Source organism: Brassica napus, unplaced genomic scaffold, assembly GCF_020379485.1.
Source record: "Brassica napus cultivar Da-Ae unplaced genomic scaffold, Da-Ae ScsIHWf_528;HRSCAF=793, whole genome shotgun sequence".
Classification (NCBI taxonomy): Eukaryota; Viridiplantae; Streptophyta; class Magnoliopsida; order Brassicales; family Brassicaceae; genus Brassica; species Brassica napus.
Window position 1 is genome coordinate 402,948 of NW_026016596.1, and position 14,149 is coordinate 417,096.

At 37.8% G+C, this 14,149-nt stretch overlaps 5 protein-coding genes and 1 non-coding gene across 6 annotated transcripts; 2 read left to right on the forward strand and 4 right to left on the reverse strand.

Annotated features, from left to right (window-relative positions):
• Window positions 1-337: 337 nt before the first annotated feature.
• On the forward strand, window positions 338-3,190 carry LOC106453929 (B3 domain-containing transcription factor VRN1-like). Its single transcript, XM_048774802.1, has 4 exons — window positions 338-729; window positions 1,717-2,251; window positions 2,329-2,528; window positions 2,615-3,190. The coding sequence occupies exons 1-4, from the start codon at window positions 670-672 to the stop codon at window positions 2,858-2,860; spliced, it is 1,041 nt and encodes a 346-aa protein (XP_048630759.1). The 5' UTR covers window positions 338-669; the 3' UTR covers window positions 2,861-3,190.
• Window positions 3,191-3,522: 332 nt separating this feature from the next.
• On the forward strand, window positions 3,523-5,112 carry LOC106451912 (pentatricopeptide repeat-containing protein At3g18970). Its single transcript, XM_013893895.3, has one exon. The coding sequence runs from the start codon at window positions 3,652-3,654 to the stop codon at window positions 5,053-5,055; it is 1,404 nt and encodes a 467-aa protein (XP_013749349.2). The 5' UTR covers window positions 3,523-3,651; the 3' UTR covers window positions 5,056-5,112.
• LOC106451913 (B3 domain-containing protein At3g18960) lies at window positions 5,022-6,161 on the reverse strand. The gene is made up of 3 exons (XM_013893897.3): window positions 5,947-6,161; window positions 5,286-5,718; window positions 5,022-5,216 (listed from the first exon to the last, which is right to left on the reverse strand). The coding sequence occupies exons 1-3, from the start codon at window positions 6,076-6,078 to the stop codon at window positions 5,143-5,145; spliced, it is 639 nt and encodes a 212-aa protein (XP_013749351.1). The 5' UTR covers window positions 6,079-6,161; the 3' UTR covers window positions 5,022-5,142.
• Window positions 6,162-7,934: 1,773 nt separating this feature from the next.
• On the reverse strand, window positions 7,935-9,660 carry LOC106451914 (magnesium transporter MRS2-4-like). The gene is made up of 3 exons (XM_013893898.3): window positions 9,229-9,660; window positions 8,743-9,149; window positions 7,935-8,539 (listed from the first exon to the last, which is right to left on the reverse strand). Exons 1-3 carry the CDS (start codon window positions 9,542-9,544, stop codon window positions 8,000-8,002), a joined length of 1,263 nt encoding a protein of 420 aa, XP_013749352.2. The 5' UTR covers window positions 9,545-9,660; the 3' UTR covers window positions 7,935-7,999.
• Window positions 9,661-9,814: 154 nt separating this feature from the next.
• TRNAY-GUA lies at window positions 9,815-9,899 on the reverse strand. Its single transcript is given in 2 exon segments — window positions 9,815-9,850; window positions 9,863-9,899. It is a non-coding gene; the product is annotated as a tRNA-Tyr (tRNA).
• A 1,641-nt stretch (window positions 9,900-11,540) lies between these two features.
• Window positions 11,541-13,607, reverse strand: LOC106451915 (protein JINGUBANG). Its single transcript, XM_013893899.3, has one exon. It carries the CDS (start codon window positions 13,276-13,278, stop codon window positions 11,902-11,904), a length of 1,377 nt encoding a protein of 458 aa, XP_013749353.2. The 5' UTR covers window positions 13,279-13,607; the 3' UTR covers window positions 11,541-11,901.
• Between the last annotated feature and the right edge of the window lie 542 nt (window positions 13,608-14,149).

Below are 14,149 nucleotides of genomic sequence, written 5' to 3' on the forward strand. Positions count from 1 at the left end.
TTAAAAAACAAAACAAAAAAATGGAGAGACAAATAAAGATGGAACAGATTTTTTCACGTGTCGAGTCAGCCTCCTCGACACGCTATCCGACTGGGTCGTGCGGCTTCTAAGTTTGGGCTAAGGGTCCATTTAGCTTTTTTATTTAACCCGTAGTTCTTTGGGTTTGTAGCCGTCTTTTGCTGTAATCGGTTTCGGCTGTTTACTGGGCCTAACCTATTTATTTAATATAAAAAACTTTGACGGAAAAAAAAAGAAAAGAAATAAAGATGGTGGAAAAAGAAGAGTAGGTGGGGGAGGTCGGCTTTTGATTAGTTAAATTAAAATAAAATAAATCCTGATCAACCGATTCGACTCACCGAGTCAAAAGACAGATTCAACTCGCTCGAGAGCTCTACAAGTTGGTTTCTTTTATTTTTTTTCTTTAACATATTTTTTTGGCTTGGTTGGGTCAAGGTCAGGTGTAAAGGAGAAGAGAGAGAGAGAGAGAGAGTGTTGGAAGTTGAAACACCCACCCTTTGACCATAATCAAAGCGTTTATACAAAACTCTCTCTTCAGATCTGAAAGGGGCTTCTCTCAGTCTCTGTCCGCGTATTCTCTCCGGCGTCGTTTCATGATCTGACTTTGGTCTTTTTCTTCTTCTTTTACTTTGGTCACTGTTTCTTCTCAACATGCCACGCCCTTTCTTCCACAAGTTGATTTTCTCATCCACTATCCAAGAAAAACGCCTGGTAACTCCTCCTCCTCCTCCTCCTCCTCCTCCTTCTCTTCTTATTAGTTTTGCAAAATTGAGTCTTTAAAGTTGGAATCTGGTCTCGAGTTTGCAAGTATATGCTTTTTTTTATTCGTGTATTTTCTGAGTGACACCTGTTAGATTTCTTGAACTGAATTGTCTTTGTTCTCGGTAGATATCTGGTCAAGGTTGTTTTTTTCCTTGTTCAGTTTTGTGAGCTGAAAAATTATGTTAGGAAGATTGGAAACTTTGGTCATTGTTTGGTTTTGCTGGAAAATTGAGGTTGGAGAAATCTTCATCCGGTCTAGAAGTTGTGAATGTAGTTTGGGATATGTGTCGAGTGAGTAGACTTCTTCTGGTGATGATTTTACATGTATGGTTTTTGTTAGATTGATGCAACTTCAGAGGAGGAGAACATGTTGAGATCTGTTTGTGGTTTCTCTGTTTTAACTCATGAAGGTCTGAGATTTTAGATTCCTCTTGTGAGTGAAACTCCAAAGAAGTGAAAAGTAATTTGACTCTTTTTTATAAGGTCTCTTTGCTTTGTTTAGAGTAATAAGAAGTCATTGACTTTTTTTCTTAATAAGGTCTCTTTGTATGTCTATGTTACAAGACTCATTGCTTGTTTTCGTAAGTTAAAAAGTGTTTTTGTGTGTAGAAGAATAAAATTACATTTATGTTACAGTCCATGAAAGTTTGTGGATTAATGAACACATATTGAAATACTAGTTGGTTCTCAGCTTAGCATATAAATAAGATCATAGGAGTGATGACATAAGCAGTCTATACACAAAGATAAAAAATATACATTGTTCCAGGAATAGTAATGGACTGTGTCACAGCCTTGGAAATTGAAACAGTACAATTTGGATTGTGATTTAATTTAGGCAAAAGCAGGCTGCTCTCCAGCAATATATCTTTGCCATTTAGCATTATATATCTTGTAAATCTTTTTTTTTTTAAATTCCTGGTATGGTTTGTGCAGAGGGTTCCAGATAAGTTTGTGAGTAAATTCAAGGACGAGCTATCCGTCGCAGTTGCACTCACAGTACCCGATGGTCACGTCTGGCGTGTAGGACTAAGAAAATCCGACAACAACAAAATCTACTTTCAAGATGGTTGGCAAGAGTTTGTCGACCGTTACTCAATCCGCATTGGCTATCTTCTCATCTTCAGATACGAAGGCAACTCTGCCTTCAGCGTCTACATTTACAACTTATCACACTCCGAGATCAACTACCATTCCTCCGCTCTCATGGACACCGCACACACCCACCTCAAACGCGCACGTTTGTTTGAAGACCTCGAAGATGAAGACGCCGCCGAGGTTGTTTATCCTTCTTCTTCTGTGTATCCGTCATCACAACAGCATCCTGAAGTTACTGTGGCCGCTATTAAAGGGTACGCTAGTCCAGCTATCCAGAGCTTCTTCGCTGGACCACCTGTTAAAGCTGAAGAGGCGACACCAACTCCTAAAGTTACTAAGAAGAGAGGGAGGAAGAAGAAGAACGCTGTTCCTGGTAAAGCCTTTTTCCTCTCTTTTTAAACTCTTGTTTCATACTTGGATTGATTGTGATGATTGGTCTGATCCATCCAGAGGAAGTAAACTCATCTGCTCCGAGGGATGATGACCCGGAGAGCCGTTCAAAGTTCTACGAGAGTGCTTCTGCGAGGAAGAGAACGGTGACTGCAGAGGAAAGAGAGAGAGCCATCAATGCAGCTAAAACGTTCGAGCCAACGAACCCTTTCTTCAGAGTTGTTCTGCGACCATCTTACCTATACAGAGGCTGCATCATGGTAAAGCCAAAAACATCTCAAAGTCAGCTCATTATGACGTCTTTTAAAAAGCTCTCTTTTTGTTGTTGGGTGTTTCCTTTGAACAGTATCTGCCTTCTGGATTTGCTGAGAAGTACTTAAGTGGGATCTCGGGATTCATCAAGGTCCAGCTCGGGGAGAAACAGTGGCCAGTGAGATGCCTCTACAAAGCAGGGAGAGCCAAGTTCAGCCAAGGATGGTACGAGTTCACTCTGGAGAACAACCTAGGAGAAGGTGACGTCTGCGTGTTCGAGCTGCTTAGAACCAGAGACTTCGTCCTGAAAGTAACGGCCTATCGAGTCAACTCAATCTAGTACTAGTAGTTTACTTCGGTGTGTTCCTTATCGGTCTGCGGTGGGGATATCAAACTGCAATTTCGTGTAGGGTTTCTTAATTTTTAAACAACTAAACTCTCTCAATCTCTGTGTCATTGCGTCAGTGTGTTTTTTTTTCCTCGATGTGGATAAGTTGTTTTATGATTTTTATCATAATATGTAACCTCTGGAGTGGTGTTTGAGTTAGAAGTTAGGTTTAAGAAGATTGTAGATACCTAATCTCCATCAACTTTGGTATTGATACTTGTGCACCAAGAAAGATGATATGATGAAGATGGGATTGTTGTGTTGTTGATTTTTCGAACTCTTCTCTTTCATCTCAAGAGCATTCGAATATTTTACAGACTTGAGCTTTTTTTTTTTCTTACGAACTTTACAGGGTTCCCAAAAAAAAAAAAAAAAAAAAAGAACTTTCGTAGCTGAATTCTGATCATGTAGGCAAAAAACTGGGAAAAGACAACTCGAATATCAAAATAATGCTTCAAGATATTATTATTTTTTGTTAATTATTCCAAAATAATATTCTAAACTTAAATAATGAATAATTTAATTATTTAAATTTATATTAATTTTGATACAAAATATAAAAAAAAAAGTGAAACTAACTATTATTAACTGAATTTAAAATGAATCATCTTATATAGAATTACAAAATCTATCCGCACTCAAGTATTATTATAAAACCTAAATTGGTCTATAGGGCTAAACCGAAAACATTTGTTCCAAACTCAAAACATTCATGCCTAATTTTCAGAAACAGAGTTGTCCGTATGAGCTCTGTTTTCCCTGGACCAAGATTCTTGTCCTTGTTACACCGAAACTCAAAAACCCTAATTCAAGCTAAGCAACTCCATGGTCAACTCGTGATTCACGGCTGCCGAGACAACTCTCTCCTCGGCAAACTCATAGGCCATTACTGTTCGAAGCAATCTACAGAAAGCTCCAAGCTTGCTCATTCACTAGTGTTCCCTCGATATAGTAATCCTGACAAGTTTCTCTTCAACACATTGCTTAAATGCAGCAACCCAGAAGACTCTATACGGATCTTCACCAACTGGGTATCAAAAAGTTCGTTGCTTTATCTCAACGAGCGCACGTTCGTCTTCCTCCTCGGCGCTTGCGCCAGGTCAGGTTCTTCTTCGCGGGTCGGGAGGATTGTTCACGGGATGGTGATGAAGCTTGGGTTTCTCTATAACTCTGAGTTGATTGGAACCACTTTACTCCATTTCTATGCTAAGCATGGGGATTTACGTTATGCGAGGAAGGTGTTCGATGAAATGCCTGAGAGAACTTCTGTTACATGGAACGCAATGATCGGAGGGTATTGTTCGCATAAGGACAAAGGGAATCACAATGCGAGAAAAGGGATGATTCTGTTTCGGAGATTCTCTTGTTGTGGTGATGGAGTTAGTAGACCTACTGATACGACCATGGTTTGTGTTCTTTCAGCCATCTCTCAGATGGGTTTGCTTGAAGCGGGTGCTCTTGTTCATGGGTACATAGAGAAACTTGGGTTTACACCCGAAGTTGATGTCTTTATCGGTACTGGACTTGTAGACATGTACTCGAAATGCGGCTGCTTGAACAGCGCTATCTCTGTGTTCGAGCTAATGAGAGCGAAGAATGTCTTGACATGGACCTCGATGGCGACAGGGCTAGCTCTCAACGGAAGGGGGAACGAAACACCGAGTCTTCTAAACCGAATGGCGGAGTCTGGTATCAAACCAAACGAAGTAACTTTCACTAGTTTGCTTTCGGCTTACCGTCATAACGGTCTTGTTCAAGAAGGGCTGGAGTTGTTTCGGAGCATGAGGACAAGGTTTGGTGTCACTCCGGTGATTCAACACTATGGATGCATAGTGGATCTTCTCGGCAAAGCAGGGCGGTTACAAGAAGCGTATGAGTTTGTGTTAGCTATGCCTATTAAACCGGATGCTATCATGTTGAGAAGTCTATGCAATGCCTGCAGCATCTATGGAGAGACTGTATTGGGTGAAGAGATCGGAAAAGCTCTTACCGAGATGGAACAAGAGGAAAAGGGTTCTGACTGCGAAGATTATGTTGCTTTGTCTAATGTGTTAGCTTCTAAAGGGAAATGGGTAGAGGTAGAGAAGCTGAGGGATGAGATGAAAGAAAGAAGGATCAGAACAAGACCTGGTTACAGCTTTGTTTAGACATAATCAGAAACTAATTCGCAGTTCCAAGTTCATTAAGTACAATATTTTACATTACACAACAGAAACACATGCAACTCTGCTCTGTTAAAAGAACTGTTGTCCCCTGAAGACTCTTTTGCCGTCTTCTTCTTCCTCAAGCAGTTTCATCCCATCAAGATCTACACAAACATAAAGAAATTCAGATCCTTAACCTTCATACTCATCATAAGGGGAAAGTCTGTTCTTACCGTTTAGAATCTTATCAAACTCGTCGTCTCTTGCTCTCTTCTTGCGGTTGTGTTCTATACCACCACCATTCACAGATTGGTCATTTCTCCTTGTAGCTTGAGTTCCACGAAACCCTTCGTCTGTAACGTCCATTACATCATCGTCGCTGTCGCTGTCACTGATATGAACTTCATCCAGAGGATAGTCAATCTCACAAGCCGAAACATGGAAGATCATAACACTGAAAGTTGAGTTTCCTTTGTAGTCGAAGAAGAGAAAATGGCCTTCACTGATGGAATGAGCCTCTGCAAACTCACTCCAACCGCCGTGTAACCAAATCTCTTCACCGATCCGCTTAAGCTTTATAGAACGCCTGAATCCCACAGGAGTCTCCACTGTAACGAATTCAGAGAGTGTAGACCCTTGTAGGTTCACAAATTTTGGTGGAATCATCTGTTCAGACATGAAGTAACAAAATGTTAGATCTTGGATTATCTGCATGTCTTAAGAACAGTTTCTAAATCTTAGGTATCCCTTTTTAGATTTCTAATCCAACAAAGAAATGGAGTCTTGTCTAGCAAATCTGCTGATATAATCTCAAGAAGTGTAAAGCAACAAAAAATTGAACCAACAACAACACATGCATGAAACTATGTTTCTACAAGTGATTTATCTTATTACCATCATGTTTCTCTTCATTGTTGAGGGTAAAACCACGTTCCAGAACTTCTTCACAGAAGAATCTGGCTCCGATGGTGGCCGGCGGTGAGAGGCTGTGGTGACTCCGGCCTTCTTTTGCCGTGTAGTAACCATTTTTCCTCCTTTTTTTTATTATTTTTACTTTCTGAAAGAGAGAAGCAGAGTGGCGAGTTAAAGCCAATAAAAAGAGAAACCGAGGACTAAAAGTTATTTGTCGTGATGTTGTAAGATTTCATCTGACAAGTGACAAGAGAAGCTACTTTAATTTTTGTAGTTTCCCAAGATTCTCTCATAAAAGTTTTCACCATTCAAAAAGTAGTCGTCTTGATTAGGTAAAAGATTATTAAAGTTACTGAAGTAGGGTATGTCAAACCACAAAAATCAGAGATAACCCTTGTTACAATTTGGAAAAGGCATTTAAAAGCAAATACAGATTAAAATATAGAGTTTTAAACTATATTTTCCTGTTAATAACCCGTTTTTAGCAATTGTTATATAAAAATGTAAAAAATGAAAAAGGAAGCAATAGATTGAAAAATGAGACATTCATGTACATTGTCGTTTGAAATTTATTATAATTAAACATTGGTAAACGTATCCCTTATATATTATTTGAGAAGCATTACAACTTCTTTTTGTAGCCACATGTCATCACTAGGATGATTCTTAGAATCATTAGAGAAATATGTTGGTCCATCTAATTATATAATAAGTTTTTTTATTAAACTAACAATAAATTCATTATTAATGTACTTCATTATTTCCTTAAATAAAATTTACGGAATTGCCTAATGTGGCTAAAGTATATATGACATTAATGATTTTGAATAATAAAGATTTGATAAAAATTAGTGTATCTTTTATCATATTTGTTTAATTTTAAACTATTAAATAAATTAAACAACCACAATAACCGTATAATAAAAAAATTAGATTTTTTTGTATATGTTATATTTTGAATTTTGAAAAGCGACTATAAATTACTAAAACTGTTTAAAGTCTTACATTCAAATGATTACAAAATTATATAAGTGAAAAGTATAATTTAATTAATTATTAAGATTGATATATATATATATATCGTTTTAAATTAAACTATAAACCATATAAAATACATAAATCTTTTAGTTTCAAAATTTACTTTGAACAATTTTTTGGTAAACGTTTTGAATGAACATTGATAACTTATTTTTTTTAATTATAAATTATTAAAACTATTAATCTCACAATGAAAATTTTGTTATCAGTAATTTAAATTTTTCTCTATAAAAGATACAAATGATCAAAAAAAAACTATATGAAGATGGTTTCGGAACCAGAAGAATGGCCAGCATTTGAAAGCTATATGGAAGACATTAAGCTCTTAAAAAGAAGTTTCATCAACTCAAACATCGTTCATGTACCACGGGTGGAGAACCTACGGGCGGATAGCTTAGCACGCAGTGCTAGGAAACAACCGTCTTTCGTCGTTCACATGGATATGGAGTTACCGATTTGGTTTACAGAGTCAAGTTGAGTCTGTAAATGTTTTTTGCTGTCAAAAAAAAAAAACTATATGAGTAGAAATCATCATTTAATAGACATTAGTATTAAAAATATACTATGTATGTTAGTATCATTTAAATTTAATTACATATCCTATCAAATATTAAAAAAATTAGATTAATAAAATTGATTTATATGTTCACACTAATTTAATTATATATTTAATAGTTACTGACTTTTAATTATTCAATATATATTTATTATTTCATAATATGTAAAAATATTTAATACATAAAATAATTTTTATATATAATGTTCATCCCGCGCAAGGCGCAGGTCTTAACCTAGTTAATATTGTATTTGAGTATTTCTAACCAATATTGGTGCTTCTACAACTTTGGCTTTTGTGCCATTATTTAGTTCGTTGATATATATAGTGAAGCTTATCATTAGCACAGATAATAAAGAGATAAATCAAGCAAGACTAGTTACATCAAGATATGTATTGAACATGTGGCAATGAGTTCTGATTACAAGTGAGAAAGAGTGATTATGAGCCAAGCAGCTTCTTCCACCTTGCGTAACCAAGGGTGAGCATGAAAAGCACAACGCAAACAGCAGTAACAGTCGACAGAAAGTAACCAAAGACATCATCCATCTCATACAATGGACAATGTATATTCATTCCGAACAAGCTTACCAACAAGGTGTTTGCAGTGATCGCAAACGAGGCTATGGTCAGCGTAAGTTGCAGCTGAATCATTTCGTTACGTTGGTTATCAAGTTGTATGTTCACGTAGTCTTCTGTGTCGTCAATGTACTCCCTCACCGTGAGAATCCTGTTCCTCATTCTCTCTAGTTGCATGAAGTATGCCTCCAGCAACATCTCTAGATCCTCCACGTCGTCGTCCTTCGTATTACTCGTCACCATACTGGAGCTTCTGTTTGATGTGGCCCGGCTAAGACGATTTGATGCGGTCTCACCAAGTTCTGCTTCGGATTGCTCGTTCTGCTGGATCCATTTCCTTGTTAAGTACAAGTCTGCCATGTCTTCGTTGTCATCTAACAAATGTTCGATTTCATCTCTCACCTGCATCAATTGTTGAAGAAAAAATCTCACATCGGAAATAAAAAAATAAATTAAGTAATATACAAAAGATTTATCGTTCATTAGTTTTAAATTTAAAGTTCAGAAAATTTAATATGGTATCAGAATATGGATTTTGCTTTGAAGTTTTACCTTCCCCTCCACCACAACAAAAAATATATAGAATCATGACGAAATGTTCAAACCTTTTGTACACGGGCTAGCAAGCGGGTGAGATTACTTTTCAAGCTTCGAACGTATTCAAGATTCTCAATGCTGACATTCTTGGTTAGTTCATCAAGAACAGGCCAAGCTTCTGTCTCAAGTGCATCAACGCTCGTATCAAGAAGCGAGCAGACAACCTCAAGCGCAATCTCGAGAACCTGGAACTCAAAAGGAAGCTCACTCTGCAAACCCTCTCCAGCTTCTTGATCAAGAAGAGAAGAGGATTGCACAACGTTTCCAGAAGCATCAGTGTTCTGAGGAAACTGCTGCTTGAGTCGTTCAACGAATGGAAGAACTTCAGGACGGAGAGGATCCAAGAGCAGCACTTCTTCAGCGGTAACTATTAACTTTATGACTTCTAAGTTCACAACAATAGCTTTCTCCCTCGCTGCACAGAGCCAGAGATACATACATGTATTAGCTTCTATATCAAGAATGGGTTTATACTTTCTCTCTATATATTATACCAAGAATGTTAGAAGAGTGAGAGAAGACAGGTCCAAGAATCCTTAGATCTCTAGGGGGGACAGAAGCACGTTTGATGATTGTACTCTTGTCGCATTCCACTACTTCCATAGCTCCAGTCCGATCAAACCTCATCCACAACCTCGCTCCTCCAGCTTTCTTCTTCGCCGCCTTCGCAACAACCGCAGCTGGAGTGATCGGCGTAGGAGGCGGTGAAGACGAGATGAGGCTACTCTCTGCTTCATCCTTAGCCGCAGTGCGCTTCTTGCGGTGGCGGATGCTGGAAAGACGGCGAAACGACAAGTTGCCTTCTCCCATTGCGATCGATTATTTGTAACTATCGGAGCAGAGCTCAAAGATCTTGCCGCTTCTTGGCTTTGTCAAGTTCCGACAGATTGTTTCTCTACCGTAAACGTTAGTGAGGAACAGTGTTGGTAGTTTTGTATTATTGTAGTGGTTCAAAAAAATATCCAAAGATCAGGCCAACGAATTAAAATGAGATATGTTTTGGGTTTTGTTTTCTAAAAAGATATGATGAGCTGGCTTTTTTTTCACAAAAAGGTCAAAAGAGTGTATAAAAAATTTAATTCCGACCTGCCGGAATCGAACCAGCGACCTAAAGATTATCTGCAACTACTACAGTCTTCCGCTCTACCAACTGAGCTAAAGTCGGTTACGTTTAGTTAATCCACATAATATTTTATTACCTATAAATATAGTATCCTTTTAAACGGTTTTAATAGTTCTAGGTGGAGCTCTGAGCTTAGATGCTGAGTGCGTGCGTGAGTGTAAAATCATTTTTGTTCTTAAATCGTGATGGTGTTTACAAATTATTCCATCCTTGTATTTTAATACGATACACGGAGCATGTAGATTCCTAAGGCTTAGATGACATTAATAGTTAATACTGAAATAGAAAAGTGTAGTTTATGATTAATTTAAAAGACCATTCATAGTCTACCATATGAAACTATATATATAGTAGTCCAGTTTATGGGGTTATTCCTTCTTAATTAATATGAAATCAAATGGACAAGAACCTAGTGGAGCTTTGCCTAAGAGCATCTCCAACCCCACTCTATTTTTCACTCTAAAATAGAGTTTAGAGTAAAAAATGTTCCAATGGTACTCTATTTTTCACTCTATAATAGAGTGAAAAATATGTTTACTCCAAATATAGAGTAATTTGTTTTTTTTTTGTTCATCACTCTATTTTCTACTCTAAAATAGAGTACCATTGGAGCAAACTCAAACTCTATTATAGGGTTACTCTATTTTAAAGTAAAAAATAGAGTAAGCCATTGGAGATGGTCTAACAACGTTGGAGAAGCATAATTAACATCTCGTCGTGTGTAAACTGCAACCTTCTTTCTTTTTTCCTTTTCTTTTTTTTTCTTTTGCTCTAGGAAAGGACATACTACGTTTTATGCTAAAGTTATATAAAACATGCTCATTGAATAAACTTGATAGCAAAACTGCATAATTTTAGTCAATTGGCTGAATGACTCATGTTGGAGGTTGAAGGACCATGATTAGAATTCTTCAAATATGATTTCAATCATGGTTGACCACTGTTTGATGTATAAAATAACAATAACACATGATGCTCCACAGATTTTGAGAAGTGCACTAAACATTGGTTCTTCCACTCCACTCCATTTGAATTTGGGGTTTTACCGAACAATTGTGAGGCGGGGAGGGAGGGGCACCATATGACTACTCCATCACATACATTTTCGAATTTTGAGAATTTTGTTGTTAAATGAGAGAACCAGAGTCGGATACACTATCGTACCTAGGAATTCACACAGTACTGTAAGGTGAAAAAGTAACTTTCCCACTCTTGTTAAAGATCAACTTAGGTTTGGCTAGTTTTCTTGTTTGTTCCTCCACTACAACCTTTGAAAAATTAAAAGCTTCTGCAAGACCTGGTTTGTATCCATTCCAAATCTGCCATTCCGACTGGCCAAGAAGAATGAAAGGAGCATAAACAAGGGAAATGAAAGCAGCAGATGCAGTAAGAAGAGTAGCAGTAGAGGGAACGTTCTTTCTTGGCCTAGTTAATTGTATGTCAATGTAAATTTGTAGCTTGTTTGATTTACGTATCCTATGGTCGCTAGTGAGACATTTTACATAAATTCATGAAGAGACCAATAAAAAATTTACATCTCATTTTTCAACTGCTAAATCTTAGTCAACAAATAAAACAAACAAATCAACTTAACGTACACATTACAGGTCTAAAATTCCAAATTTATCTTTTACAATATCAGTTAAATTAACCAATATTGCTTTTGAATGAACTGCATAAAAAAATACAAATAACTTTGATATTAAAACAATGAAATAATATACAGGTTAGTTGCCCTTTCTCTGAACATATCAGAATCATTCCCACCTTTTATGTTTCTTTAATCTTTATCAAACGTAATTCAAATATGTACAGTTTACAATGAAGCAACGAATAAAATAGAAAAAAACATTCTAAACCTTTTAGATACTTTCATGACGTGGCAGTCCTTTATTTGTCTTAAGATCTGCTTCCTTTTGCCGGCCATAAAACTTGTCTTGACCACAAAGACACGAACAACATATCCGGCGGAACATTCTCTTTTTCCGTAATCTCATCCCACGCGCTAAGACTGCGCGTAACCTCTCCTCCTCCTTGACGCATCTCAGCCAATCACCGGAGGCGCAGTCTCCGTCACGCGCCACACCTTCACCGATTTATCCAAGCTTCCACTATACACTATCCATCTTCCCTCGTTGCCATCTTTCTCCGCCTCTTCCACCGCCGTCAAACACTTGACGGGTCCCACGTGGTCCATCAACACCGAGAGACACGTGTGCGTCCCATCGCCGTTCCTCCTCCATACACATATATTCTTATCCGCTCCGCCGCTCAGCACCAGACTCCCGGCGGCGGCGAGGCAGAGCACCGCCATACGATGGCCGCGGAGAATCCCGCCGTGAGAAAGATACTTCTTCCCTTCCCAGAAATTAACGGAACCGTCTGAAGTTCCAGAGTAAACAACACACGCCGTTAAGTTAACCGCTAACGCCGTCACAGCGTTCTCTTGCTTCATCAACACGTTTGCGAGAAAATGCTTCGTCCTTTTCCCTTGAAGCTCGCGTTTCCACACTTTCAAAGTTCCGTCGGCTGAGCCGGTGAACACCAAGTCGTCGAACCCGGCGGCGACGGTGTTGACGGCGTCGTCGTGAGCCTGAATCGATTCTAGGCATTTCGAGTCTGAGAGTCTCCAGACTTTGAGAGTCTTGTCCCACGAACCGGAGTAGAGTAAACCGAGCTCTTCGTTCAGGCTTAGACACGAAACGGCGTCGTAGTGTCGTATCTTCAGAACGTTTTTATGGCGACGAACCTGGACGTAGTTCTTCGGGTTAACCGATTTGGTCAGAAACTCCTTCGTACTCGGTAAGCTCCCGATCCGTGAATATACTCCGGTTCTTTTCTTAGACCCTCTCCAAATTCGGATTTTACCGTCTTGATGACCGGTGAAAATTCGGTTATTTCCGGTTATCACAATCGCTTTGACTGAACCACTGGTTGATTTAAAACCGGCGAAGTCCTTGAGATCTTTCCAGACCCGAACGTTCTTGGAATCGGATCCGGTGAATAGAAGATCTCCTGAAGCAGCCAACGAGTAGACATGACCTTCTTGTCTCACGATCGTACCGACCAAACCGTTGTCTGAATCATCATCTACGTTTGGGGTCGTTTGGTAGATCCAAGGAGACTTGTAATACGGAGAGTAAGTCTGGCTCCATGGAGATGGAGACATGGTCGGCGTCGTTGTTGTGTCGGTGTAGTACGGAGAGTATGTCTGATTCCATGGAGATGGGACCTGGTTTGGAGACGATTCGCCGCTCGTGGTCGAAGCATAGCTTTGAAGTTGTTGGTTATTGACGCTGGTGCTGGTAGGATCGATGACATCAGCAGCATGACTCTGTTCTTCTTCGTCGGTGTTTAAGAAAGCAGCGAAAGTGGGTCTCCGGTGATGAGTACCACTGGTTTCTGCAGCAGCTATAACCATATTTTCCTCTTGATTAGACAAAGAAATGAAGAATGCTATAAATGGAGTTGTTGTGGGGTTTGTGTTTTCTTTAAAGAGTTTTAATTTCGCTGTCGTGTGGGGGTGAGGGGAAAAAAGTTTGAAATTGGTGAGATTTTTAGAAATAAAAGAGAAGAAAAGGATGTTTCAAAAAAAAAAAAAAAAAAAAAAGAGAAGAAAAGGAAGTTTGGTTGGGATTATATATAGAGAAGCTGAAGGAGTAAAAGTTGGTGAGCGGACGACGTGGGTTACTGACGCGTGGCTTTGAGACTTGAGACGTGACCGTCACATACCCTGAACGCCAGTTTTCACATGAGACCATATTGACCATAATCTATCTCTATAATATTATTTGAGAAGTCAGTTTCCTATGTATCGCTCTCATATTAACTTTCACGATGGTTGATTACACTGATACCCTTAATGAATTAATAATATTAAATATTATTATTTATTTTTTTATTTAGTTTCCTTTTAAAAAAATTCCAAAAACATATACATATAATAAAAAAGGAATTGTTTTATAAAGTTAAAAGAAACATTGAAAACAAAAATATATGTATATATAATATGATTTCAAAAAAAGCAAAGTTCAGAAAATAGTAATATTACATTTTTAAAAATATTTTTAAATAACATAAAATATAGTTTTGAAGTAATAAAATACTCTATATATATCTATATTTTCTTAGATGAAAAACATAAATTTGTATATAATGTGATTTTATTAAAAAAAAAATTACACAGATAATCTTGATATTAGAAAAAGAAATAACATTTCTTTCAAAACATAATTTTAAACAATACAAAAAAAAATCAAACTAATAGAAGTATTTTTATATATCTATATATT

Excerpts from the sequence above, each read along its gene's own strand:
- LOC106453929 (XM_048774802.1), top strand. The coding sequence starts at position 670 with ATGCCACGCCCTTTCTTCCACAAGTTGATTTTCTCATCCACTATCCAA. Across the intron at positions 730-1,716 it reads CTATCCAAGAAAAACGCCTG|AGGGTTCCAGATAAGTTTGT; the intron begins GTAACTCCTCCT and ends TGGTTTGTGCAG. Across the intron at positions 2,529-2,614 it reads TATACAGAGGCTGCATCATG|TATCTGCCTTCTGGATTTGC; the intron begins GTAAAGCCAAAA and ends TCCTTTGAACAG.
- LOC106451912 (XM_013893895.3), top strand. The coding sequence starts at position 3,652 with ATGAGCTCTGTTTTCCCTGGACCAAGATTCTTGTCCTTGTTACACCGA.
- LOC106451913 (XM_013893897.3), bottom strand. The coding sequence starts at position 6,078 with ATGGTTACTACACGGCAAAAGAAGGCCGGAGTCACCACAGCCTCTCAC. Across the intron at positions 5,719-5,946 it reads CAATGAAGAGAAACATGATG|ATGATTCCACCAAAATTTGT; the intron begins GTAATAAGATAA and ends ATGTCTGAACAG. Across the intron at positions 5,217-5,285 it reads GTTTGATAAGATTCTAAACG|ATCTTGATGGGATGAAACTG; the intron begins GTAAGAACAGAC and ends ATGTTTGTGTAG.
- LOC106451914 (XM_013893898.3), bottom strand. The coding sequence starts at position 9,544 with ATGGGAGAAGGCAACTTGTCGTTTCGCCGTCTTTCCAGCATCCGCCAC. Across the intron at positions 9,150-9,228 it reads TCACTCTTCTAACATTCTTG|CGAGGGAGAAAGCTATTGTT; the intron begins GTATAATATATA and ends GGCTCTGTGCAG. Across the intron at positions 8,540-8,742 it reads TGCTAGCCCGTGTACAAAAG|GTGAGAGATGAAATCGAACA; the intron begins GTTTGAACATTT and ends CAATTGATGCAG.
- LOC106451915 (XM_013893899.3), bottom strand. The coding sequence starts at position 13,278 with ATGGTTATAGCTGCTGCAGAAACCAGTGGTACTCATCACCGGAGACCC.